This window comes from Dermochelys coriacea, chromosome 3 (genome assembly GCF_009764565.3).
Source record: "Dermochelys coriacea isolate rDerCor1 chromosome 3, rDerCor1.pri.v4, whole genome shotgun sequence".
NCBI classification, from domain to species: domain Eukaryota; kingdom Metazoa; phylum Chordata; order Testudines; family Dermochelyidae; genus Dermochelys; species Dermochelys coriacea.
Genome location: NC_050070.1, coordinates 186,890,590 through 186,917,634, shown reverse-complemented (window position 1 = coordinate 186,917,634; position 27,045 = coordinate 186,890,590). Strand labels below are relative to the sequence as shown.

The 27,045-nt window shown below is 42.7% G+C and overlaps 2 protein-coding genes across 7 annotated transcripts in view; one reads left to right on the top strand and one right to left on the bottom strand.

Annotated features, from left to right (window-relative positions):
* The window catches only part of PPP4R3B (protein phosphatase 4 regulatory subunit 3B), an 85,620-nt gene extending 80,673 nt beyond the window's left edge, over nt 1-4,947 (top strand). For 4 of the 6 annotated variants that reach the window (XM_043512331.1, XM_043512332.1, XM_038395588.2 and 1 more), the window contains exons 15-16: nt 149-351; nt 2,205-4,947. In XM_043512331.1, coding sequence (XP_043368266.1) covers nt 149-351; nt 2,205-2,303 — 302 coding nt within the window. In that variant the 3' untranslated portion in view covers nt 2,304-4,947. The remainder of the gene's footprint in view (nt 1-148; nt 352-2,204) is intronic. The other 2 variants (XM_038395590.2, XM_038395587.2) reach the window with 1 other exon arrangement.
* The window catches only part of CFAP36 (cilia and flagella associated protein 36), a 115,245-nt gene continuing 92,655 nt past the window's right edge, over nt 4,456-27,045 (bottom strand). The window contains exons 7-9 of the mRNA XM_043511497.1: nt 12,358-12,530; nt 11,731-11,883; nt 4,456-6,115 (exon numbers count right to left, since the gene is read on the bottom strand). Of these exons, the coding sequence (XP_043367432.1) occupies nt 6,026-6,115; nt 11,731-11,883; nt 12,358-12,530 (416 nt within the window). The 3' untranslated portion in view covers nt 4,456-6,025. The remainder of the gene's footprint in view (nt 6,116-11,730; nt 11,884-12,357; nt 12,531-27,045) is intronic.

Genomic DNA, 27,045 nt, shown 5'->3' with positions numbered 1-27,045 from the left:
CTTTCAGCAGCTGTTCAGTTTAAATTCCTCTGTTTTCTGGGTTGCAGTGTGGGTGTGCAACATATTGTAAGGTGAATTTTTCTCAAAGCGGGTGTAGATTTGTGAAAAACCTGTACAATTGATGTATATTAAAATGTTTGTCCTTCAGCTAAAGAGAGTGAAGACAAAGAGAATCTCCCAAAAAGGACTTCAGCTGGTGGATTCAAATTCACTTTTTCCCACTCTGCCAGTGCAGCTAATGGAGCAAATAGTACAAACAATAAATCTGTAGCAGCTCAGACGTCACCAGCAAGTTCTAATGGTTCCTCTTCAAAGAATATAAACTTGACTACAGCGGTAACAGCCGCTAAGGTGAGAGAACTTGCATGTGTAAAAGCAGGCATTCCCTACTCCAGAAAGAGTAAGAGTATGAGTTTTTATCTTTCGAACCCATGTTGAATGAAACCATATTGATTTGTACTGTGTTACGTCCTATATTGTGTGACAATAGAAAGAAGGCTGAGGGCAGTCTGTCGTTAAGGATAAAATATTTCAAGTCCAGTCACATTACACTAATTTTGGGGGACTGTAAAAACACTTTATTTTAGCAATTCCAAGTTCTTGTAGATTTTACTAACTAGAGTCACCAATCTTGCATGTCCAGCTGACATGAGGGACTCAAATTCCCAAGTATTAAACAAGCTGTTAGTCATGGCACAAGTCTTAAGTTATTGAGAGAACCAGATTTCCTCTGTTTCAACGGAAACATTTTTCTTACTGTTTTCTGTGATGTGGCATTAACAAGACACTCACTCTGATTGTTTCCTATGAACTGTCTATATCAATGAAACCAGAGTTATGGAATTCATGCTAATGCCTTTAACCGTACGCACACGCCCACACAGAGGACTTGGTTGGTACTTAGCTGAAGACTCACATTACAGTGAGAGACCAGTGGTTAATTTCTAGTCAAGTCACTCCATTATCCCCAAGCTCTTGCTGCATATAGTAGCATCATGTTCACCAGTTCCACTTACTCACCTTAGGTGGAGGAACAGGAGTGTTTTTAAAATGGAAACTCCTCAGACCCTCAGTCTAGAGCAGGGGAGGGCAAACTGGCCCATGGGCCGGATCCGGCCCCTCAGGGCTTTGGATCCGACCCATGGGATTGCCACCCCTGTGGTGCTGCGGGTCCTGCACTGCTCCAGGAAGTGGCTGGCACCATGTCTCTGCGGCCTCTGGGGTGGGGCAGAGGGCTCTCTGCGCTGCCCTCGCCTCCAGGCACTGCCTCCCGCAGCTCCTATTGGCCAGAAACAGGGAGCCGCGGCCAATGAGAGGTTTGGGGGAGGTACCTGGAAGCGCGGCAAGGGCAGCATATGGAGCTCTCTGCCCCCACTCCCCCAGGGGCCGCAGGGAAGTGATGCCAGCTGCTCCAGGTAAGCAGCACTGGGCCAGAGCCCAAACTCCCCCTGCACCCCAACTCCCTGCCCTGAGCCCCCTCCTGCATCCAACCCCCTTCCCTGAGCTCCCTCATACACCCTGCACCCCTCCTCTGCCCCAACCCCTTGCCCTGAGTCACTTCCTGCACACTGCACTCCCTCCTGCACCCCAAGTCTCTGCCCCGGCCCTGCGTGCAGTTTCCCCACCCAGATATGGTCCTCGAGCCAAAAAGTTTGGCCACCCCGGCCTAGAGGATAGATCACTGTGCTTATATGGCTTTTAAAAAGGGAGAAGTATAAATTGGATTGAGGAGGTAGATGGGGATCCTCAGGACTCTAAGAAGGAAATAATGGACACTCATAAAAGATAATAGGATTAAAGACTTTTAAATAGTGTGAGACCATTTAAAGTATCTTTGGGTCAAATTCACAGTGGAAAGCCAGTTTTCAATACTGGTATTTTCCTTGATTTTATACAGAAAACATCTTACCCTGATGTGTTGGAAGATTTACATTATAGGTCAGCCTGGGTCCAGGTACTTCATTGGTGACAACTTTCCTCTTATCATTTTCTGTTTCATATGCCCAAACACTCTATGCTTTTTTAAAAATTATTATTATTGTGGTTGGAAGTTTATAAACATACTGCATGCCATCCTAATACACTAATCTTCTGAAGCTGTGTCCTAGACAGCTGATCAAGGGGGATCTGATATTTTTATTACAACTGTGCATTTCTGGGAGATGAATTTTTTCAAATGTGAGGTTTTCTTTTTTTAAAATCAGCAGGGAAGTCTAGTTGGCCTAGTGGATTATCCAGATGATGAAGAGGAAGAGGAAGAAGAGGAGACATCCCCAAGGAAAAGACCCCGTCTTGGTTCATAAGAACATTGAAATTTATATTGTGAGGTCTTAAATGCTGCAACTGTTCAAAGAGCTAAAACGAGTCTGAATCAGAAAGCTTTCTCCCTTGAATATATGAGATAATACAAGGAGTAGCAAAAGAAACTCAGTATATCAGTGAGAAAGGTTTAGTTCTGCAAACATCAGGCTTCCAAGGAACTTAATCTCTTTCTAGTAAAATAAGGAGTCTGCCATTCAGTTGGGAGGGGAGGAGGGAGGGTTAGTAATCAGAACCTGGATGACAGCTTCTCAGCAAGGAAAGTCTCAGGTTTTGGGAGGGTACGGGGAGGGAGGAAGGTGTAGTTAACAATTTTTAATATTGCAGGGTTTCTCCAGTGTGTAACAGACCTAGAAAAAAATGTAAAGCTTCAGTTGCAAACCCAGTAATCTTAATTTTGTAATGGTGCTGTCCATATTGTTCTTTTAGCAATTGCCTCTTTTTTAAAAAAATGAAGGGAAAATAATTCTATTTCCATTAAAAAAAAATAAATTCAGATTTTGGGACCATTAGTTGCAAATTTAATAAAATGTTTGACAGATGGAGTGGGGAGCATCCGGAATAACTGTGCATGTTGAGTTGTAAAAAATGTGAACTTTCAACTCGCATTTTGAAGAGAAGAAAAAAAGCAAGCTGGATAAGGGACAGTTCAGTTAATTTGATTGTTTTTTAAACTGGATATCCAGCAATATCTATGGCAAGGATCGGTAGCTTCCAAAAAGGTCTCCAGAAAGTGCTAGCATCAATAAACTAGTACTTTAAACTACACACTAAGTACAGCTAGCAGTTTTTCAGGTGACAGAAGATAGTGAATTGAGTCACTTTCTGTTTTATTAGTGGAGCTCTCTTCCTTGAGCAGCAGGTGCATTTTTACATTTGTAGGTTTAAATTGTGTAATTGAGGTGGTTATAAGAAACACTAATAAAGTGGCATTTAACACCCGAAAGCCATTTTGGACCAAGAAGGAATTATTGCTAACAATATACCAGTCTCTGTATGAGGCAGAATCAACATGCAGCATCTGAACCTGGGTGTAATATGAAAGCTGCTTTTTAAAGAGTAAAAGCACATTCCATGTACGTAAACTAATTGCAACAAAAAAAAAACCCCCCAACAGATAAATTGATGGAGGTAAACAGTTTAAGAGGTTTTATTTTCAAAGAGCAGCAAGTGAACTGTAAATATTTTAATGTTAGTTTCCCCTATATGATCTGAGATCATGCTGAAGTGAGGAACCCCCCCCCCGAAACTACAATTAATGTGTCAGAGATGTTAAACTATGAAACCAGCTGCAAACCACAACATAGATCACTCTTGTAATATGTGTTATGGGTCCATTTCTCCTGGAATAGTTTAAACTGAAACAGGTTTACCTGTTTTGGAGATTTTGTAGTTAATTTTAATTTTAGCTATTGTTTGGAAAATATGGACTGTCTGTGTAGATATGAAATATAGTTTTTTTTCCATAAAACAGAAGTTTATTTTGTATTAAAATACCACTGTACTTGTTTTACACCATTTGTATACATGTGGTGATATTAATGCTGAACTGTAACATTCAGGAATTAAAATGTGACCCTGTAATTCCATAATTATTGCTTTTGTTTGGTTTGTTGTACATGGTAAGTTAACTCATAATTTTGGAATGTGGCCATTTTAAAGTATTCTTTAATAAGACACACTATTCATGCGGTTTTTAAACTATTATTATATACCACTAGATCAAATACCAACCAGAATGCAGGAGTTCTTACCAACCAGTAAGCTAGACACAAAGCATTCTGATTGATGACAGTTAATGTGGGTGGACCTGGGGGAATTATTGTTGCCCCTTGTAGGCTCCAGGCAATCAAGAATGTGGCCTCTCCTCTTACCCATTTGGTAAGCTAGCCTCCAACTCAAAGGCAGTGACTAGGGAAGCTCATTCAAATGTGATTGGAATATCGTCACCATATGCTTGCTCACCAGATCTCCATTTTATATTTTCTTGACAAGTCGTGTCTCTCCATGCTTAAAGATGACAATTTCCTACAAAGTCATAGTTACCACTAAGAAGGCTCCAAAGTGATGTAGTGTCTGCCTTTCCTCTTCAGAGGCTGGAACCATCACCTGACCTCAATCCAATTTTTTTTCTAATAAAAAAAATTACCCTAAACAAAGTTCTTTGATTCAAAAGTGTTGGTTTCTCATTTTTTCCCCTAGAACCTTTCCCTTCTGAAGAACTGCCAAGAGCTTTAAGAATACATTCAGACCAGCTCATGAGCCTTTATTCTATAGCAAATAAGTGAATGTTATGAATTTTTATAGTTACTCTAGAAGAATAAAACTATATGAAGAGACATTTGATGTCATCTTAAGGTTTGAACATTTTTATCAAACTTTTTAAACCCCCTTGGGAGGGTGACATATGGAGCTCCCACTCAAACTGGCTAACATGCAGGGTCACCTGCCTCAGGCAAAGATTCTTTTATCTATGATTTATTATATGCTGTCTGCATTCTGCTAGGGACAGACACATTCTAATGCCTGGGGCCCCTCCACTACAGATTTTTTTTTTTTTTTTTAGAAAAAATATTACATCTGCCAACATGTATCAGTTATAAATACTATTTTAATAAAAAGTTACATTAAATTTTGATTGGTTGGGTGGTTTTTTACTCAGTTACTGCGCCAATCAAGCATTGTTAGTGATGAAACCTTACAGATTACAGCCTCTTTGCTGAGAAATGTTCTAAGCAGGATTTATGACCAGACAGCAGTGAATTGTAGTGAACAAAATGGCAAAAAATTGTTTTCAAAATTTTGAATTATGGGACTAGCTCATAAGTGTTTTCACATTTTACTTAACTGAGACAACGTTTACTTTTAAAAGTTGTACTTCGCCACAAAACACAGTTACTGTTACTTAGTTACTGTTAAATTGGCCCAAAAGGTTTATAAAAACAATGGAATCTACAGTTACTATGAAATTTGTCTCATGACTTCACAAGCTTCATCTGCATTTCCTGTATCTCAAACAAAACTTGAGTGCTTCCCTGTTTAATTAGACTTTATCATATTTGATACTTGAAAAGGGTAATATTTCACTGACAGACTAATAAAAGGAAAAGAAGCAAGTTCTGTATTTTTACCTCTCTGTTAGAGAACTGATGTAAGAATTCTTTAGATGATGTTTTCCATGGTATGAACATTTCTGTGTTTTGAAAAAAGGGGAAAAAAAATACGTAGAGGTGTTTGAATTTTTTATATATTAAATTTTACAAAGGTGTAATTTTAAATAAGTGGCGCTGGCAAAGCTTTTCAAAGATGGGTGTCTAAAGGTAGGATCCTAAGTCCTTACTGCACAAGGGCAATGTGGTCCATGCCTAGGGTTTCTAGGTGTTATGGTAATAAAATACCTCATAATTATTGAGGTGCTGCCTAAATAGGTAGCCTGATTTTCTAAAGTGCTAAGCACCTAGCAGACCCCAGAGAAGTCAGCACTTTAAAAAATCTTGGCCCACTGGGTTAGTGTGTGAAATCGAGTTTTTACTACTATGGATGCAATTTAGTTTTAAATATTATGTATATGAATAAATTAGTTGCTCATGTTTTGTAGAAAATCAACAATATATTGTGTTTAAAAGCAAGCAGTTTATGGTTAAATTTATTCTAAAGGAAATTCAATTCTTGTCCACGAGTATTCTTACAATGAGATTCTTAAAACTTAGTGCTTGTTAATAACTTCTTCTTTAAGTTTTGCTGCAAGCATTCTCCTCTTCAGTAATAGTCTTTGCTTCTCCTGTTCTGACATTTCCTAAAAACAAAATTAAAATTATTACATTACAATATAACCTCTCCGGCTGCATAGAAAATTGACTTCCAATAATAAAAATCTACTGGAACTTTGTAAGTCAATTCAGACCATAAACAATGAATGGAGAGCTTAGAATTAAAAAATACTGAAATGGAAATTACTTGCAAAAACTGCAATCTTGGCAGCTTCCCAAAGCTCAGGATGGCTGATAATGGCATAGGTTCTGTAGACCTAGATAAATTGAAGGATTGGGCCAAAAGAAATCTGATGAGGTTCAACAAGGACATGCATTTAGGATAGAGTCCTGCATTTAGGATAGAAGAATCCCATACACTGCTACAGGCTGGGGACTGACTGGTTAAGCAGCAGTTCTGCAGAAAAGGACATGGGGATTATAGTGGATGAGAAGCTGGATATGAGGCAAGAAGGCTAACAGCATATTGGGCTGTATTAGCAGAAGCATTGCCAGCAGCCTGAGGGAAGTGATTATTCCCCTCTATTTGGCACTGATGAGGCCACATCTCGAGTAGTGTCTAGTTTTGGGGCTACAGAAAGGATATGGACAAATTGGAGAGAGTCTAAAAGAAGGCAATGAAAATGATTAGGGGGCTGGGCCACATGATTTATGAGGAGAGGCTGAGGGAACTGGGCTTATTTAGTCTGCAGAAAAGAGGAGAGGGGGAATTTGATAGCAGCCTTCAACTACCTGAAGGGGGATTCTAAAGAGGATGAAGCTAGGTTGTTCTCAGTGGTGGCAGATGACAGAACAAGGAGCAATGGTCTCAAGTTGCAGTGGAGGAGTTCTAGGTTGGATATTAGGAAACATTATTTCAGTAGGAGGATGGTGAAGCACTGGAATGGGTTACCTACGGAGGTGATGGAATCTCCATCCTTAGAGGTTTTTAAGGCCTGGGTTGACAAAGCCCTGGCTGGGATGATTTAGTTGGTGTTGGTCCTGCTTTGAGCAGGGAGTTAGACTAGATGAGCTCCTGAGGTCTTTTCCAATTCTAATCTTCTATGATACTTGCTGTAATTTACACCTGGGGACAACACACTCTCCGAGCACAAAAGAGAGTATGATGCACCCCATGTTCCTCAGCCAAACCCTAACACGTTAGTTTTGTGACCAACATAATTTCTGTAGCAGAGTGGTATGTAAAGGTGAATTACAAAGCAATAATAAAAATTGTCTTTAGTACACATCTGCAGATATCTTCTTACAGTACCAGAATATAGGATTTTATGGTACTGAAATAATTTATAAGCTATTTTGCACCTCCCTCAAGTCAACCTGGTAAATCCAGCTTTGCTAGAGATACCCCATTGTACAGCATTAAATGCTAACTTACTTGTAACCAGTGGTGATGTCAACATTATGCATTGTGTGATATCTTCAAACAGGTGGAGTTTGGGGTGGGGTGAGGGGATTGAAGGCTAACAAAGATTTGTAGTAGCTCAAGCAGCTAGTTAGTGGGGCTTCCTGGACACACAGCTGTGTGCTTAACTCAATATTTCCTTTTTTAAGACAGTGATATTGATAACAATCCATCTTAAGCGCTGAAGAAAGTAACTCCCCCTTCTCCATAAAGCACAATAATCATTAATAGTGTCAGGTTTCAGAGTAGCAGCCATGTTAGTCTGTATTTGCAAAAAGAGAAGGAGTTCTTGTGGCATCTAAGGTGCCACAAGTACTCCTTTTCCTTTTCATTAATAGTGTGAACATTCAGAGTACTTTTTTCCTTTGGTGTTGAGTTGAAGTATTTGGTGTTGATCACTCTTGGAGGCTTAGCATCAGACTAGCTAGACCCTGAATATCAGTGATTCTGACCTTGCCATGCTACGGTACCTGATCTCTCAAACCCATTATTCTCTATCAGAAATATAAAGGTCTTTCAACTGTTTGGGGAAAAGGATTCTGTTTCCCTGAGCAAGTCTGCCTCTGCCCTCCCTCTACTGTAAAATAATAATCCTCCTGGAGGAGGCCTAGATTTCCTTTGAAGTCAGTCAGTACTGTTCCTTAACTGTTTAGAGAGGCAGATCTGAGAGACAAGGCAATCCAATGTTCCAAGTATAATAAAACTCAGTTTTTTTAAAATTAAAAATTTAGAAAGGTCTTTATAAGAAAGTTGACTTATCTCCCCCTATTTACTTTGATCTGCAGCAAGTTGTTTGTTATAACTTTGTTTACTATCAGTTAAATCAGCTTTTAATCCTGACAAGTCATTGTGTAGTAAGGGTACCTTACCATGTCTGCTTATTTTCTGACACAAGTTATCTCTGTGCTTAGCACCACAGACCCAATACTGCTACAGAAGTGTTAGATGAATTGTACTCTCAGAAATCAGTGCAATTGACATCAAAATTCTCATTGCAGAGTCTATATTACTGATGTGATGCAAGAGACTAGCAGCAAAACATGTCCTGAGTTTACAATTAGAGGTGGTGTTTACAGTACTTGCCTTTTTTAGAAAAATTTTCTATCAAGTTTAACATGGAAGTATTTCCAAAAAGTTAGGGAAACAAATGGGGCAGATTGCTTTCAAATGATCTTCTATCAACAGACTTAGAAATACAGCGCACACTGACCAAAACCATGGTCCTAGCTTAGGAACAAACATGGTTATGGATTCTTTAACTCGCACCAATCAAGTAGCTATACAGAGAGTACTGAATTCCATCTTGTGAGCGTTCCCTTATATATCACGGCCAGCATCAATGCTTACATGTAAGGGAGGCATGCTGTTTTGATGTCAAGCATAATTGGTCTCATCAGATTAATTTTTCTGTCCTATTTTTAGGAGTTTTCTAAACTTTATCCTTAAATCTGCTGAATCACACTGCAGTGATTTCCTTCTTTCAACCATCCTTGCACCACTAAATAACTCAGATCTGGGACACAGATCTCTTTTTGCAAGGCAACATCTAGTGCCTGATTATGACAGGATGAAGTAAATGAATTAGAAATACAGGAATTGCTGTACCAGGCCAGCTTCCTGTCTGAAAATGGCCATTAACAGTTGCTACAGAAGACAAAAGCTAATGAAATATATCAGCACCTAGGGATATTTTACACTGCAATTAAAAAGCCGTGGATAGCTCATGCCACCTTATTCAAACAGCCCCTTAGCCCAAGCCCTGCGAGCCTAACTGCTGTGTAGATCAGGGGTCAGCAACCTTTGAGAAGTGGTGTGCCAAGTCTTCATTAAGGTTTTGTGTGTGCCAGTAATAAATTTTACATTTACAGGAGCCCCATGATGGAACCCAAGACTGGCAGCGGGCTGAGTGGTGCTGGCGGCCGGAACCCTGTTCATCCCGCTGCCAGCCTGGATGGACGGAACCCCGGGCCAGCAACGGGCTGAGCAGGGCCGGTGGCCAGGATCCCAGCTGGCAGGGACTGACGAACAGAACCCCAGACCGGCAGTGTGGGCGGCAGACGGAACTCCAGACCAGCAGCGCGCTGAGCCACTCAGCCCGCTGCCAGTCTGGGGTTCCATCCGCCAGCCCCGCTCCCAGCGACCAGTCCAGGGTTCCGTCCATCCACGCCGGCAGTGGGCTGAGCAGGGCCCGCTGCCGGTCTGGGGTTCTGTCTGCTGCCCGTGGTGCCAGTCTGGGGTCCCGGCCACCAGCCCCTGCCAGCTGGGGTTGCAGCCACCAGCCCCGCTCAGGGTTCTGTCCCTCCAGGCCGGGAGCAGGCTGAGCGGGGCCAGGACCTTGGCTGGCAGCAGAATGCCACTGAAATCCACTCATGTGCTGCCTTTGGCATGGATGCCACAAGTTGCCAACCCCTGGTGTAGATGTTCAGGTTCAGGCTGGAGCTGGGGCTCTAGGCCCCTGTGAGATGGGAGGGTCCCAGAGCTTGGGCTGCAATCAGAGCCCAAATCTCTACATGCCAGTTAGACACCTATGGCTGACCAGTGCCAGCGGACTCTTGCTCAAGAGGTTTGGATAAGGGGCTGTTTAATTGCAGTACAGACATACTCTAAGTGTGCTACTTTTACCACACAGCAAGGACTGACCCCAGCTAATTATAACTGATAATTTATTTTATCAGAGGTAGTGTATATCTGATGCTGTTCTTACTTAAGAACTAAGTAATTTTTAAAAATCTCATGGAACTCATTGCTTAATACTTATGGAGAAGATGCCCTAGGAAGGAAGCCTGAGGTTTAATTTATGTAAATTTAAAATCCCTAATCCAGAAATGAAGGTTTCAATCCTTCGCTGCTTGGACACAGCATCAAACAGCAAATACAAGTGTTCTGGCATCTTCATCTCTTCAGTTCCCCTATGAACTCACAGTACTCATTCCCCCTTCATAAGGGACCGACTGGTCTTGTCTGTATTTTAAATTTTAAAAAATTCACAAAGGAAACATTCGTTCTCTTGGATGGTGAAAGAATTTTCTGTAGTATCTGTAGTGTATTCTGTAGTATGGTGAATCTTGCCCATATGCTCAGGGTTTAGCTGATCGCCATATATGGGGTCGGGAAGGAATTTTCCTCCAGGGCAGATTGGAGAGGCCCTGGAAGTTTTTCGCCTTCCTCTGTAGCATGGGGCACGGGTCACTTAAGGGAGGATTCTCTGCTCCTTGAAGTCTTTAAACCACGAGTTGAGGACTTCAATAGCTCAGATATAGGTGAGGATTTTCGTAGGAGTGGGTGGGTGAGATTCTGTGGCCTGCGTTGTGCAGGAGGTCGGACTAGATGATCAGAATGGTCCCTTCTGACCGTAGTATCTATGAATCTATGCTATTCATAGGCAGTTTGATCTTCTTTGTATTGTGGCAAATGGGCAATGCACACCTATTCCTGTCTCTTCAAGAGAATGATGGAACATTCACTACTGTAGCCTAAGTCACCACTACAACTGTCTAATGACAGGAGAGATTAGAACCATCAAGAATATACCAGTTATGAAGAGATCTTGCTTTTCCATGGTCCTAACTCTATCACAGGAAGATTGCTTTCAGCACAAAAGCCTAGATTTTTGTGCAAGGCAAAGAGATGGTACTAGCACCCAAACTTCAGGCCTCCTTGCCTTAATACTGCTGCCGCCTCCACCAGTAGCTGAAGCTATAGGGCATTTCCTCACTTGAAATACAATTAAAACCCTTTACAAAGTCTCAAAAGGAAGTAATCACACTTAACCCTTCTGTAAAATAACACTTCTCAGAAAATTCAAGATAGTGGTGTGGACCATGAACGTTGTTTTTCTGCGTGTGTTAGCAAAAAAGGTGCTAACATTTCAGGGAACCAGTATGCAAAATCATATCTCACTAGCAGGTAGGAGCAAACTGTCACGCAATGAATCAGTTTAACAACATGCGCAAGAGCATAGGTTTATTATGAAAATTTACCATTGTAGAAAAAGCATTTAATGTTCATTAGATCACTAAGCTTTCTGCTTCTTATCTATAATGGCTTTAAATTGGAGAACTAATTTCTGCACAATGAATAACTTGCAACTGTGTGTGTTCTGCCATTAAATTCTACCACTTTTTCCTTGTTCTTTTGTTCTGTTTCGATATTCAGCTGCTATATCTATATTGTCATTGAAGTAGTCTGCAATTTTTCTAAACAAGATTAGTCATGCTGATTAAAGTGGTCATCCTTCACCTCTTTAGAAGATAATGCCTCTTCTTTCTGATATATATTTGGTGTTGGTAGAGTATTTCTTGACTCCTTCTTCATAGCCATCAGGGTATCTCGCTTCTGTTTTAAATAGTCTTCTCGTTGTCTGAGGCGGTGCGGTTCAAGCTCTGATAAATTCTGGAATTATTTAAAAGGCAAATTTACTAGAAAAACTCATTTCAGAGTGTACCAGTTATGTATTTATAAATGAAGGGACATGGAGTTCACCTAATACATACCTAGATATTTGGCTCAAGAATTACTGGTCTAACAAAACTAATGAATTTGAGTTAAGGTGCCTATCTCAGTTGTCCATATTACATCATACACACAGATGCTACTAAGAAATTGTCAGAAGAATGGCAATAAACTCCTGGAAAATGAATTCTATTCCAAGGTTGGGATCTCAAGGTCCAGTTTATACTGAATTGTAGCTTTCTGCAAATTAGATCATTGGATACACTGAAAAATTACGTGCATACTAATATTTAAGAGAATTCTAGCCAGTAAAATGTTATAACAACATGAAAATATGTATTGGTTGCATAATATTCAAATACCTTAGCTGTACGATATCTTATTCAAATAAAGTGGAATAAACCTGTTACTTACAAAACCCTCAAGCCCAGCTTCTCCTGTTGCATTCTCTGAACAATTTCCAGTTGCCTTTTTCTTAATTTCTTCTTTCACTTTGGCAGGTTCAGAAGGCTGTAGAGGAGGTTCTATCACTCTTAGTAGAGGATGCACAGGCCTTAAATATTCCTTAGTAGATTTGTTTGTTTCTTCTAGACAACAATTTTGCACAGAAACAAATTAGAAACATTATATATACAAACTAACAGAAATGTAAGATTAAAAAAACCATACTGCACCAATGCATAAAAACATTGCAAGTTAAAACAACTTTTTTGAAATTAGATTTCCTCTTTATGGCTTAATTAAGAAACAGCTTCCTTCAAAAATGTATTTTGATGAAGCATTCTTTTCACACTAACATTATATTTCTGTTACACACAAGAACAGGAAACAAGGATGGGGACCAACATCATTGGCTTGTATGCTATTCCATAAATGAGTAACAATTACTGTATAAGGAATACAATTTCAAATTCTTCACTTCCAAAAGACCAGTTCATGACATCTGGGCTCTCCTTTATTATTAGCATTACAGTCAGTGGCTCCAATCACTGTTAAGAGATAGGGCACTTTCTGGCCAGCTCCAAACGCACTTGTACTGTTCACTTTTTCCCTGCTTCAAAGAGCCTGGCAAAAACAGTATGCTCTTTTTAAATCAGTGTTTTGATAGGAGAGAAAAAGGTTCTTGAAAGGAGAAAAAATGTTTCATATGCACAGGCTGACCCTAAACACTGGAAGATCAACTTGTTCAGTGTGGAGTTTGATCATTCATTGTGAAAAATCTGACCAGAGAGGGCTCTTCAGGTCTAATCTTGCCCATGCATTAGAACAAAAGGCAGGTCTACCAGATTTCTGACTTAGGTAGCACCCAGACCTCCCAGTCACAGAGCTGGCTTGATGAGTGATATGGGAAGTGTGGGTAGCGTATTTCAAACAAGATAAGATTGTCAGCTTTCTGATTCCCCCCAGTCTACTGGTCAGCTCCTTCAATCCTCAATTAGTGGCCATACTGAACAAAACACACAGAAATGATATGGCTGCAGTCTTCACTATCTTTTGCCTCTTTTATTTATTTATTTTATAGAGGTGGGCTTTCAAGGAGGATTCAGAGGACGCTTCAGACCAGAAGAAAACCATTGGAGACCCAGCCTGTCTCACAGAACTTGTCCACCCCTAAGCCCCAATAATTACTTCAGTATTGGACAGATGGAGGCAGATAGGTATACTGCAGCCAAAAGGTCTTATGGTCCTGACTAGACCTGTCCGATTTTTTTTTCTAAACAGCACAGTTCCACAGTAGAACGTATGGAGAGAGCCAAAATATTCTAAATTGTGAACTGAGTCACATTTACAATCCTCCTCACAAAGTCTCTCCTGTTAAACCCCATCGATCCTCCTAGATAGCAGGAAGGAATGCTCCAGAACTCTGGATAAGTCAGCAGGGGCACTTGCAGTGATTTCCATAATTACTTGTTTAGTCCATTTTGGAATACACAGCTACTAAAGCCATAGCATCACCATTGTCTTTAAATCACATCAGTTGAGATTTTTGGACATCCATTGAGGCTGCATCATAAAAAGGTGTGCCATGAATAATGAACACTGCTAAGACATCAGGCTCAATGTTCTCCACTTGTTGACAGTAGGCACCTGACAAATTCTCTCTGATACATCCAGTGTTCCGGACCTTGGTCTGGGACACAAAGACTTTAAAATGAGCTGTGCCTAGAAGAGACTATTACATACTCCAATTGTAATAAGGAACAACAAGGGACTCAGGTAGTTTTTCTCATGCATTCTGTTGACTTCAGAACCTCAAGGATCCACTTGTGTCTCCACTGAATCCCTTCTAAAATTATGTCCTTGATCAGCTAATCCTCCATCTGAGGGAAAACATGCAATCCCATCATATATAAACAGCTACTACAACCATCAAGAATTTTGTAGATACACACTAAGCCTAAACTGGTCCAAAAAGGGAACAGTCTGAATTAATAGTGGTATTTCCCATGTAAGAGCATAATTTTCTTCTGGTATTTGTTTCTCCGTTTCCTTTATCACCACCTAGGTAAAACATTACACACACAAATCACAATAGTTACATGGTAAAAGTGCAAAGTCAAGCACTCAAATGTTGGAAATGCTAGAATTAAGGTTGCTCACCCAATCTTAAACTAGACCGCTATTTTTCCTCACTGGACCGCCTCCCATGACACATGCTAGGGAAAAAGAGTGGCTTTAGTTTTCCTAACTTTGCCATCACGCAGCAGGCCCTTGTGTTTCTGTTATAGTTCCCATTGAACTATATTGGCAGCAGACTTCTATCCCAGTGACTGTTGCTCTTATTGTTGCAACATGGACATTAAAGACCATACTAACTAGCTCACTGATGGACTGATTTTAAAAAAAAAAATTTTTTTTTTTTTGCAAGGGAGCCTTCTTCCACCTCACAAATCTTTTTGTGTATCAACTAATACTTGGCAATAATGATTAGTAGTCCCCAATGCACAGTGTAAGCTTTGAAGATTGGTAAACAGTCATTTTAATGTTACAATCAAAGAGAAGGGGTGCCAAAATACGTGTCCTATCACTTTTCTCTGGCCATTGTAGCCTCTACCAGGTTTACATGATGAGTGTGGCAAAAAGTCATCAGTGTCCCTGAGCTCCAACTACTTTTGCCCTTTTGCAGATTGCTTGGATGGTATTTTCATGTTGCCAGATGTCCCTCTCACCTACTTGATAAGGATCCATCAAAACAGGCACTGTTAACCTTTCTAGAGGAAGAACAGTGTCCACTTTCTTTAGATATGTCAGCGTTATGGACAGTTTCCAAAGAAAGTGGAATAACCCTAGCCATTTTCATACAATCATAGCAGGAACTGATTAAAGACTTACTAGATCATACAGTCCATCTCTCCACAAATGCAGGATGCTCTTTTACAGAATATTTTCTAGTATTTTCTATAGTTCTAAATATTCCAAGTAAGCGAGTTTCTACCATTTCAGGGCTATTTTGTTGTCATTTAGATTTTTCTGATATTCAGCCTCATTCTTCTCCTTTTCAATTTAATCTCATTCGTCCTAGTTGTGTACCATCTTATCTCACTTTTCGCTATTGATACATTGTATCATTAGCCTTTGTTTATGGGACTTCAGCTTGTTTTCATTACACAAGGCAGTGTTCCACTCAAAGACAGTGTAATTTTCAAGTGATGTATGTAAGACAGTGTCAAATGCTTTACTAAGTCCAAATATTTCTTCTACTACATTACACTTGTGCACTAATTTTGAGACTCTGGGTTTTTTAGGAAAGGCAATGAAAAGTTTGGCAAAAAAAATTCTTCATAAATATATGCTGAAAAAGCTGAAAATTTGGTTTTCTTCCTCCTCTGGCCAACTGATAGATATTTGGTATCTCTGTCAAGATAACAGTCTTGCATGTTCACCTGTTTCTTTCTTCTTGGACAGGAGATGCAGAATGCTGTAAAGCTGCCCATGCTGAAAAGAGAATAGTGCCACTGGAGCAGGAATTGATTCCATTTGCACTGGTGGCATATGTCTGTGTAGGCACCAGAGCCAAGTGTGTCATGGATTGATCAAGTCACAACTCTCAATTCCAATACACTTTGTATACTCATAATGCCAAGAGCTCCTACAAAGTCTGTCATCAACTGAACTTCAGCTAGTTTGATACTAAGTGCATGTATCTGATAAGCCAACATAACATGGTGGAAAGAAAATAAGAATCTATAGAGTATGCTCTATCTTCTAGAGGACTCAAGGTGACTGAGGCAGTATGAATGCTACTGTGACTGGAGTCTCCATAGGTTTTCCAGCCTCTGAGGACAGAGTGGAATGTCTTCAGAGTTAAATACGCTCCTCATGAGGTAAACCTATGCTTAGGGAGAGATGAGTCCCTGTCTCCTGAGCTGGTGTCAAACATGAATAGGGTGGTGTACTGAGGCCACAAAGAAACTGATATTTTGAAGCAGTCTGTCAACATGAGAGCATCAAATGTAACTGGAGTGTCAAGGTTTTCAGTCACACTTTCTACACCAACCACATAAGACCTATGTTGAGACAGGTAGTGCCAACATAATCACAACCCTCAGCTCTAATGCCAGCCTCTGGCTTGTTTAAGGTTTTTGCCTTTTGTAGCCTTTATGCTATGTTGATTTCAGAATAGATTTACAAGGATTATGGCAGGAGTGCCTTCAGGTGCTCACCTTCGAACCCATCGGTCCATAGTAATATGTGGCACCAATCTAATTCAGACCAGACACCAGTCAGTTGTATCAATAGTTAAATCATTTAGAACACTTTTTGAAGTTGCTGTGCTGCTTCTGTAGTATAGATATCCAAAAAAGTAAAGGGGGAGCGGCCTGCAAAGTAAAGAAAATGCACAAGAAATATGTAATGTATGTCAATTTCAAGCTTGGTGGACTGATTAAATCAAAGCAATTTAAATCACTGATCTTAAACAATTGATTTTAAAATGTTTTCCAGTTGTACTTTTTATTATTTTTCTAAGGAAAGCTGATTAGCTGATGCCCATTGAAACTTGGTGATTTGCAACTAAATATAGCCTTTATACTAAATTTGGTGGTTCTTTTTGCTAACTTGGAGGATACAACAGCTTCTGTGCTTTTGAGGCAGATGAAAGTCTCAGGGAAGGAGAACATCAAACTGGAGCACAGGGAAACAATCCCATAGTTGGGACCCTCCTTCCAGATGATGCCATGATATCCTCTCGCACTGAGGATACCTCTTCATGGAAGGGAACTCCCATTATTAGGAAGAGACAGGTAACAGTAATGGGTGATTAGATCATTAGAAACAGCTGGGTTTGTGATGACTTGGCGAACCGCATGGTGACTTGCCTGGCAGGTGCTAGGTTGCAGATCTTGTGAGACATCTAGACAGACTTATGTAGTGCTGGGGAAGAGCTGGTGGTCGTGACACATGTAGGTGTCAATGACATAGGGAAGTATACGCAAAAAGAAAAGGAGTACTTGTGGCACCTTAGAGACTAACAAATTTATTAGAGCATAAGCTTTCGTGAGCTACAGCTCACTTCATCGGATGCATTTGGTGGAAAAAACAGAGGAGAGATTTATATACACACACACACAGAGAACATGAAACAATGGGTTTATCATACACACTGTAAGGAGAGTGATCACTTAAGATAAGCCGTCACCAGCAGCAGGGGGGGGAAAGGAGGAAAACCTTTCATGGTAACAAGCAAGGTAGGCTAGTTCCAGCAGTTAACAAGAATATCAGAGGAACAGTGGGGGGTGGGGTGGGAGGGAGAAATACCATGGGGAAATAGTTTTACTTTGTGTAATGACTCATCCATTCCCAGTCTCTATTCAAGCCTAAGTTAATTGTATCCAGTTTGCAAATTAATTCCAATTCAGCAGTCTCTCGTTGGAGTCTGTTTTTGAAGCTTTTTTGTTGAAGTATAGCCACTCTTAGGTCTGTGATCGAGTGACCAGAGAGATTGAAGTGTTCTCCAACTGGTTTTTGAATGTTATAATTCTTTACGTCTGATTTGTGTCCATTCATTCTTTTACGTAGAAACTGTCCAGTTTGGCCAATGTACATGGCAGAGGGGCATTGCTGGCACATGATGGCATATATATGGACACAAATCAGACGTCATAATAACATATATTATATATTGTATATATTATACAATAACAATATAGCAGTAGGAATATACTGCTGACCAACATGGTGAAAGTGACTGTGAAATGCTAGGCTATAAAGATAAAAAAAAATCAATAATAACACTGGATTTCAACTAGCCTCATATTGACTGGGTACATACCACCTCAGGACGGGACGCAGAGATAAAGTTTTTTAACCTTAAATGACTGCTTCTTGCAGCAGCTAGTCCTGGAACCCACAAGAGGAGAGGCAATTCTTGATTTAGTCCTAAGTGGAGCACAAGATCTGGTCCAAGAGGTGAATATAGCTGAACGATTTGGTAATAGTGATCATAATAAAATTAAATTTAATATTCCTGGGGTGGGGTGGGGGAACACCACTACAGTAGCATTTAATTTCTGAAAGGGGAACTATACAAAAATGAGGAAGTTAGTTAAACAGAAATTAAAATGTACAGTGCCAAAAGTGAAATCCCTGCAAGCTGTATAAAAACTTTAAAGACACCATAATTGAGGCTCAGCTTAAATTTATGCCCTAAACTAAAAAACATAGTAAGAAGACCAAAAAAGTGCCACCATGACTAACCAACAAAGTAAAAGAAGCAGTGACAGGCAAAAAGGCATCCTTTCAAAAGTGGAAGTTAAATCCTATTGAGGAAAATAGAAAGGAGCATAAACTCTGGCAAGTGAAATGTAAAAATACAATTAGGAGGCCAAAAAAGAATTTCAAGAACTGCTAACCAAAGACTCAAAAAGTAATAGCAAAAAAAATGTTTAAATACATCCGAAGCAGGAAGCCTGCTATACAACCAGTGGGACCACTGGACAATTGAGATGCTAAAGGAACACACAAGGAAGACAGGCCATTTCAGAGAAACTACATGAATTCTTTGCATCGGTCTTCATGGCTGAGGATGTGAGGGAGATTCCTAAACCTGAGCCATTCTTTTTAGGTGACTAATCTGAGGAACTGTCCCAGATTGAGGTGTCATTAGAGGAGATTTTTGGAACAAACTGATAAAACCAGTAATAAATCACCAGGACCATATGGTATTCACCCAAGAGTTCTGAAGGAACTCAAATGTGAAACTGCATAACTACTAACTGTGGTATGTAATCTATCATTTAAATCAGTTTCTGTACCAGATGACTGGAGGATAGCTAATGTGACGCCAATTTTTTAAAAAGGCTTCAGAGGCGATCCCAGCAATTACAGGCCAGTAACTTCAGTACCAGGCAAACTCACAGAGGACCATGATTTGTTGGGGAAGAATCAGCATGGTTTTTGTAAGGGGAAATCATGCCTCACCAATCTACTAGAATTCTTTGAGGGGAGTCAACAAGCATCTGGACCAGGGGGAATCCAATGGATATATTGTACAGAGATTTTCAGAAAGCCTTTGACACGGTCCCTCACCGAAGGCTCTTAAGCAAAGCAATCTGTCATGGGATAAGAGGGAATGTCCTCTTATGGATTGATAACTGGTTAAAAGATAGGAAACTAAGGTTAGGAATAAATGGTCGGTTTTCAGAATGGAGAGAGGTAAATAGTGGTGTCACCCAGGGTCTGTTCTGGGACCAGTCCTATTCAACATATTCCTAAATGATCTGGAAAAGGGGGTAAACAGTGAGGTGGCAAAATTTGCGGATGATACAAAACTACTTAAAATAGTTAAATCCCAAACAGAATGTGAAGAGCTACAAAAGAATCTCTTAAAACTGCATGACTGGGCAACAAAATGGCAGATGAAATTTAATGTTGATAAATGCAAAGTAATGCACATTGGAAAGCAAAATCCCAACTATATATATAAAATGATGGGGTCTAAATTAGCTGTTACCACTCAAGAAAGAGATCTTTGAGTTATTGTGGATAGTTCTCTGAAAACATCCACTCAATGTGCAGCGGCAGTTAAAAAAGCTAACAGAATGTTGGGAATCATTAGGAAAGAGAAAATATCATATTGCCTCTATATTAATCCATGGTACGCCCACACCTTGAATAATGCATGCAGATATTGTCACCCGATCTCAAAAAAATATATATTGGAATTTGAAAAGGTACAGAAAAGGCCAACAAAAAGAATCAGGGATATGGAACAGCTTCCATATAAGGAGAGATTAATAAGACTGGGACTTTTCAGCTTGGAAAAGAGACAACTAATGGGGAATATAATAGAGCTCTATAACATCATGACTGGTGTGGAGAAAGTAAACAAGGAAGTGGTATTTACTCCTTTGGATAACACAAGAACTAGGGATCACCAAATGAAATTAACAGTCAGCAGGTTTAAAACAAATAAAAGGAATTATTTCTTTATACAATGTACAGTCAACCTGTGGAACTCTTTGCCAGAGGATGTTGTGAAAGCCAAGACTATAACAGGGTTCAAAAAAGACCTAGATAAATTAATGGAGGATAGGTCCATCAATTGCTATTAGCCAGGATGGGCAGGGTCAGTGTCCCTAGCCTCTGCCAGAATCTGGGAATGGGCGACACTTGATGATTACCTGTTCTGTTCCTCTGAAGCACCTAGCAATGGCTACTGTCAGAAGACAGGATACTAGGCTAGATGGACATTTTGTCTGACCCAGTATGGCAGTTCTTATGTTCTTAAACTATATGTAAACACATTTATTTAAGCACTTTTAGATCTTAACTTACATTATAAAAACTAAGAATCTGAATAAATGTAAGAAAATGGTGAAAAAACGTTTACTCACCTTCTCGTAACTGTTGTTCTTCAAGATGTGTTGCTCATATCCATTCCAATTAAGTGTGTGCGTGCCACGTGCACAGTTGTCAGAAAGTTTTTCTCCTAGCAGCACACGTCGGGTTGGCTGTGGAGCCCCCTGGAGTGGTGCATTCATGGCATTCAATATATGACTCTGCGCCTCCTCAGTTCCTTCTTGCCGTTACTCTGACAGAGGGGAAGGCGGGTGGGTTTGGAATGGATATGAGCAGCACATCTCAAAGAACAACAGTTACGAGAAGGTGAGTAACTGTTTTTTCTTCTTCGAGTGTTTGCTCATATCGATTCCAATTGGCTGACTTCAAGCCTTACCTAGGCGGTGGGGTCGGAGTTATGGAAACGCTGATTGGAGCACCACTCTGCTGAAAGCTGCATCATCTCTGGCATGGCGGTCCTGCTTTGAGCAGGGGGTTGGACTAGATGACCTTCCAACCCTGATATTCTATGATTCTATGACGGCATAGTGAGAGGTGAATGTATGTATCGAGGACTGAGTTGCTGCCTGCAGATTTCTTGTATCGGGACCCGGGCCAGGAACGCTGCTGACGAGGCTTGGACCCTCATGGAATGCGCTGTAAGAGCCGGTGCTGGTATTTTGGCCAGCTCATAGCACATGCGGATGCATGATGTGATCCAGGAGGATATTCTTTGAGATGAGCCCGGGAGTCCTTTCATCCAGTCTGCCACTGGTATGAACAGCTGGTTCTACTTCTGGAATGGCTTAGTGCGCTCGATGTAGAAAGCTAGTGCTCGCCAAATATCGAGGGAGTGCAGCCTCTGCTCCCGGCTACTGTCATGAGGTTTAGGGTAAAAAACAGGCAGGAAAATGTCCTGACTGGTGTGGAAGTGTGACACCACCTTGGGAAGAAAGGCTGGATGAGGCCTGAGTTGCACCTTATCCCTGTGGAAAATCGTGTAAGGCGGGTCTGAGGTAAGGGCCTTTAGCTCAGACACCCTTCTTGCAGATGGAATGGCAACCAGAAAGGCTACCTTCCTTGACAGATATAGAAGGGAACAAATCGCCAGCAGTTCGAATGGGAGCCCCATTAACCTGGTCCTCTTCAGTGTATGATCCCACACAGGGACAGGCTGCCTGATCTGGTGATGTAGGCAGTCCAGACCATTGAGGAAAAGACCAATCATAGGATTGGCGAAGACAGATTGACCAGATGCTCCTGGGTAGAAGGCCGAGATAGCAGCAAGGTGTACCCTTATGGAGGACACTGCCAGGCCTTCCTGTTTCAGGTGCAGGAGGTACTCCAATATCAGAGGTATAGGTACTTGGAAAGGGGGTGTACGACATTCAAACGAACAAGAAAATCTCTTCCACTTCACCAGATATGTGTCTCTAGTGGAGGGCTTCCTGCCTCCTTACTTGTTCTGAGCACAGAAGTTCCATGGGGTTCAGCCATGAAGCTTCCAAGCCGTGAGGTGGAGGGACCGCAGGTTGGGGTGATGAAGGTGACTGTGGTCCTGAGTCATTAAGTCAGGGAGGAGAGGCAACATGACTGGGGCATCACCAACAGTTCCAAGAGCGTGGTGTACCAATGTTGTTGGGCCATGCTGGAGCCACCAGAATTATCTCTGCCCTATCCCATCGGACCTTGAAAACGACCCTGTGCACAAGAGGGAATGAAGGAAAAGCGTAGAGCAAGCGAGCTCCCCAGGGTAGCAGGAATGCGTCCATGAATGAGCTTGGGCTGTGTCCCTGGTAGGAGCAGAACACTGGGCACTTCCTATTGCAGTGGGTGGCAAACAGGTCGACCTGGAGAAATCTCCACTTTTGGAAAACGAGGTGTATGACATCCGGATGGACCACTCGTGCATGTGGAAGGACCTGCTGAGGTGATCCGCCTATGTGTTCTGAACACCTGGTAGAAAGGATGCTTCCAGATGAATGGAGCAGGCTATGCAGAACTCCCACAGCTGGAGGGCTTACTGACATAGGGGAGAGGAATGGGGTACACCCTGCTTGTTGATGTAAAACGTTGTCTGTTAGAACAGCTATGCACTGACCTTGTAGTCAGGCCTGAAAGGCCTGACATACTAGTCGCACTGCCCTCAGCTCCTTGATGTTGATATGGATGGAAAGCTCGTCCTGCGACCAAAGGCCCTGTGTTTGGAGGTCTCCCAAATGCGTATCCCATCCCAAAGCCAACGCGTCCGTTACCAGGAAGGCTGAGAGCTGTTGAAAGGGACTCCTTCGCATATTGTTTGAGGGTTAAGCCACCATTGAAGGGACTCCAGGACCTGCCCTGGCACCATTACCACTGAATTCAAGCTATTGCGTCCTGGGCGGTAGGCCGAAACGAGCTATGTCTGTAGAGGCCTGAGCCTCTGTCTGGTGTGCCAGGCTACATAAGTGCAGGCAGCCATGTGACCAAGGAGAATCAGGCACCCCCTTTCTGTAGTGGCTGGGAATTGCCGGAAGCCTTGAATGATGTCTGTGATGGCTTAGAAGCAGGCCTCTGGCAGAAGTGCTCACACCTGAACCGAGTCTAACACCACCCCAATTAATTCTAATCTTTGGGTCAGTTCCAAGGTCGACTTCCCCAAGTTGAGGAGGAGACCCAGTCACTCGAATGTAGATCTGACTAATCAGATTTGAGACCCCACCTGCCCCCTGGTGCAGCCCCTGCGCAGCAGTTGTTGAGGTAGATGTAGACTTGCACCTGCCACCGATGGAAGAAAGTGGCCATGACCGACATGCACTTGGTGAACACTCGGGGGGGGGGGTTGTTGAGAGGCCAGATGGTAGGAACATGAATTGATAATGCTTGAGGTTGACCATGAAGCGTAGAAAGGGCCGGTGTGTGGGTCGAATCACTATATGGAAGTACGCGTCCTTCATGTCGAGGGCAACATATCAGTCTCCCGGATCCAGGGAGGGAATAATGATGCCCACGGAGACCATGCAGAACTTCAACTTTACTATGAATTTGTTGAGTCTGCACAGATCTAGAATGGGTCTGAGGACCCCCTTTGCCTTGGGGACGAGGAAATATCGGGAGTAGAATCCCTTGCCCCTTAGGTCCTGAGGAACCTCCTCCACCGCTTCCATGGCAAGGAGCACCTGCACCTCCTGGATAGGAGATGCTGCTACTGCTAAAGCTTGAAATGTTTCCGTTGGGTTGCTGGAGTGTGCATACCCAAGGATTTTATAGTAGCCCTTGAGTCTTTTAGGCTATACAGCCTAGAGTCAGTCTGCTCCACGAACAGACCCGCCCCATCAAAAGGCAGTGTTACGGATTCGGTCACAGAGACCGCCTTGGGACTGTTACCTGATGTGCTGAGACTACCTCGTTTTCCCTGCCAGCTTGGGACTTCAGAACCCTGTCTTGTTGAGCCAGATACGCTAATCTGCTGCAACACAGACCCGGGGTCTGAACCACGTGCCCCAAAGCTGCAGACTTAACTGAAAACGGTTTAGCAAGTGTTCCTGTCTCTAGCACTCAGACACCCAGCTCCCAAGGGGATCCTAACCCCAAATAAATCCATTTTACTCTGTATAAGGCTTATACAGGGTAAACTAATAAATTGTTCGCCCTCTATAACGCTGATAGAGAGAGATGCACAGCTGTTTACTCCCCCAGGTATCAATTACTTACTCTGGGTAATTAATAAGCAAAAAGTGATTTTGTTAAGTATAAAAAGTAGGATTTAAGTGGTTCCAAGTAATAACAGACAGAACAAAGTAAGTTACCAAGCAAAATAAAACAAAACACGCATGTTTAAGCCTAATACATTAAGAAATTGATTACAGATGAAATCTCACCCCCAGAGATGTTCCAATTAGCTTCTTTCACAGACTCGACTCCTTTCTAGTCTGGGTCCAGAAATCACCCACACCCCTGTAGTTACTGTCCTTTGTTCCAGTTTCTTTCAGGCATCTCTTTGGGGTGGAGAGGCCATCTCTTGAGCCAGCTGAAGACAAAATGGAGAGGCTGCCAGGGACTTTTATATTCTCTCTCTTGTGGGTGGAAACCCCTTGGTTCTTCTCTGCAAAGTCACAGCAACAAGATGGAGTTTGTAGTCACCTAGGCAAGTCACATGTCCATGAATGATTTAGCTTTTGGAGGCCAAGGCCATTGTTTGCATGTAAGTTTGAAAGTTCCCAGGAAAGCTCAGATGTGGATTGGCATCTCCCAAAGTCCATTGTCAGCTAAGTGTTTCTTGATTGGGCACTTACTGAGAATAGCCCTTTCTCAGGAAGCTGATCAAATGCTTCACTTCTTAGAATCAAACACATTGCGATACAAGTACATAGCTAATATTCATAATTTCAAAAACAAAAATGATACACATTTACAGACAGCATAATCATAACCAACAAACTACAACCTTTCCATAGACACCTCACTTGACTTCCTCTGTACAAGAACTAGTACAACCATAGGACCCAGGTTGCAACAATGATCTCTACGGTCACAGTTCATGTCAATAATGTCACAGGCAGGTCCTGCATGGTCTGCTGAACCTCGAGTGGAAGTTCTGAGGCCTGCAGCAATGAGCTATGCCCCATGGCAATACCGGAGGACAAGGTGTGCGCCACTGAGTCCACAGCATCCAGTGAGGCCTGTAAACAGATCAGTGCCACCGCTTTGCCCTCCTCCACTATAGCTCCAAATTCCTCCTTGGACTCAGTTGGCACCAGCTCCTTAAACTTGAGCATCGAATTCCAAGATTTGAAGCTGTACCTACTCAGAATTGCCTGCTGGTTGGCAATCCTGGTTGCAATCCCCCCCCCCACCCCCGTAGAGTACACTTTGCACCCAAATAAGTCCACGTGCTTGGCGTCCTTGGACTTAGGCACTGGGGCTTCTTACCCCTGCCTTTCCTTCTCGTTCACCACAGCCATTACCAAGGAGCAAGGCTGCAGGTGTGTGAAAAGATATTCGTACCCCTTAGATGGGACGAAGTACTTCCTCTCCATGCCCTTCGCAGTGGGAGGGATGGAGGCCAGGGTTTGCCAAATGGTCTTAGCATTGGCCTGTATGGTCTTGATGAGGGTCAAAGCCACCCTTGATGGACTTTCTGGAGCTAGGATGTCAACCATCAGGTCCTCCAACTCCACCACCTCCTTGGCCTGCAAACCCATGTTTCGGGCCACCCTGAGAAGGAGGTCCTGGTGGGCATGGCTGTCTACGGGGAGTGGTCCAGAGACGAGGACGAGGAGGCTAATGGAGGAAACTGATTCTCCTGTCCCTCTTGCTCTCTGTGAACCTCCTGTCCTGTCTTGCTGACAGGTCCAGGCAAACCTGGATCGGGCTCAGAAACTGGGGTTGGTTCCAGGGGGAGCAAGGAAACGGTATCTCCTCAGCACCCCGAGGGGTGGGGCAACTGGTGGAAGTCTCCGGCACCCATGGTTCGAAGGTGGTCGACCATGAACCTTCAGATTGGGTATCTTGTGCCTGGTGGTATGCCCATGGAGTCCCTGCACTGGTCCCTGTCACTGCACAGGCCATGGCCCTGCCCCCACCTCAGGCCTTCCATGACCCGACCTGTGCCGGCCCCACTCCAAGTATCTAGACCCCATCTCGAAGACGGGGACTGGGACCACGATGGAGCTGGTCTAGTGAACGGCACTGCACTGGAGAACTGTGTCGCAATGCCGCAAGGCTGGAGAGTCGTGGAGCTGCGGGTGGGGTAGTTGATCGGTGCCTGGACTGGTGTCAGGAGTGGGACTTGCTACATGACCAGGATTGATGCAAGGATCGGTGTCGCAAGCGGGAGTGCTGGTGTGACCTGGAGTGGTGCCATGAATCTGACTGGCACCACGAGTACGACTGGCGCCGGGTCTGCAAGTGGTGCCGTGATTCTCTCAGCAGTGCCAAGGGACGGAGTATCATCAGTTTGCCTCGAGACGGTGCCACATGATGCGGTACCAGAGGCTTGGTGGAAGGATGGGCATCCCTCAGCGCTGTCATGGCAATGAGGTCTCTCGCGGCCTCAAAGGCATCCAGGGTAGATGGCAATTCCACCTCCTTGATGACCTGGGCTGGGGAGTCCAACTTGTGGGGCAAAGTCGACGGTGCCATCTCCACAGACTTTGGCACTGGGTGCTCCTCTCTGGAATGCACCCCATTGGCTGGTTCCAGAGAGGTGGGTCTCTGGGACGGAGATCCGCTCTTCCCTTGCTTCCGGTGCTGCTTCTGCACCAGGGAGTGGAGCAGTGCCAGGTCAATCTCGCCGGTTTCGGCACTGGGGAGGGGAGTGCTGCGGTTCTCTGCCAGAGTCCT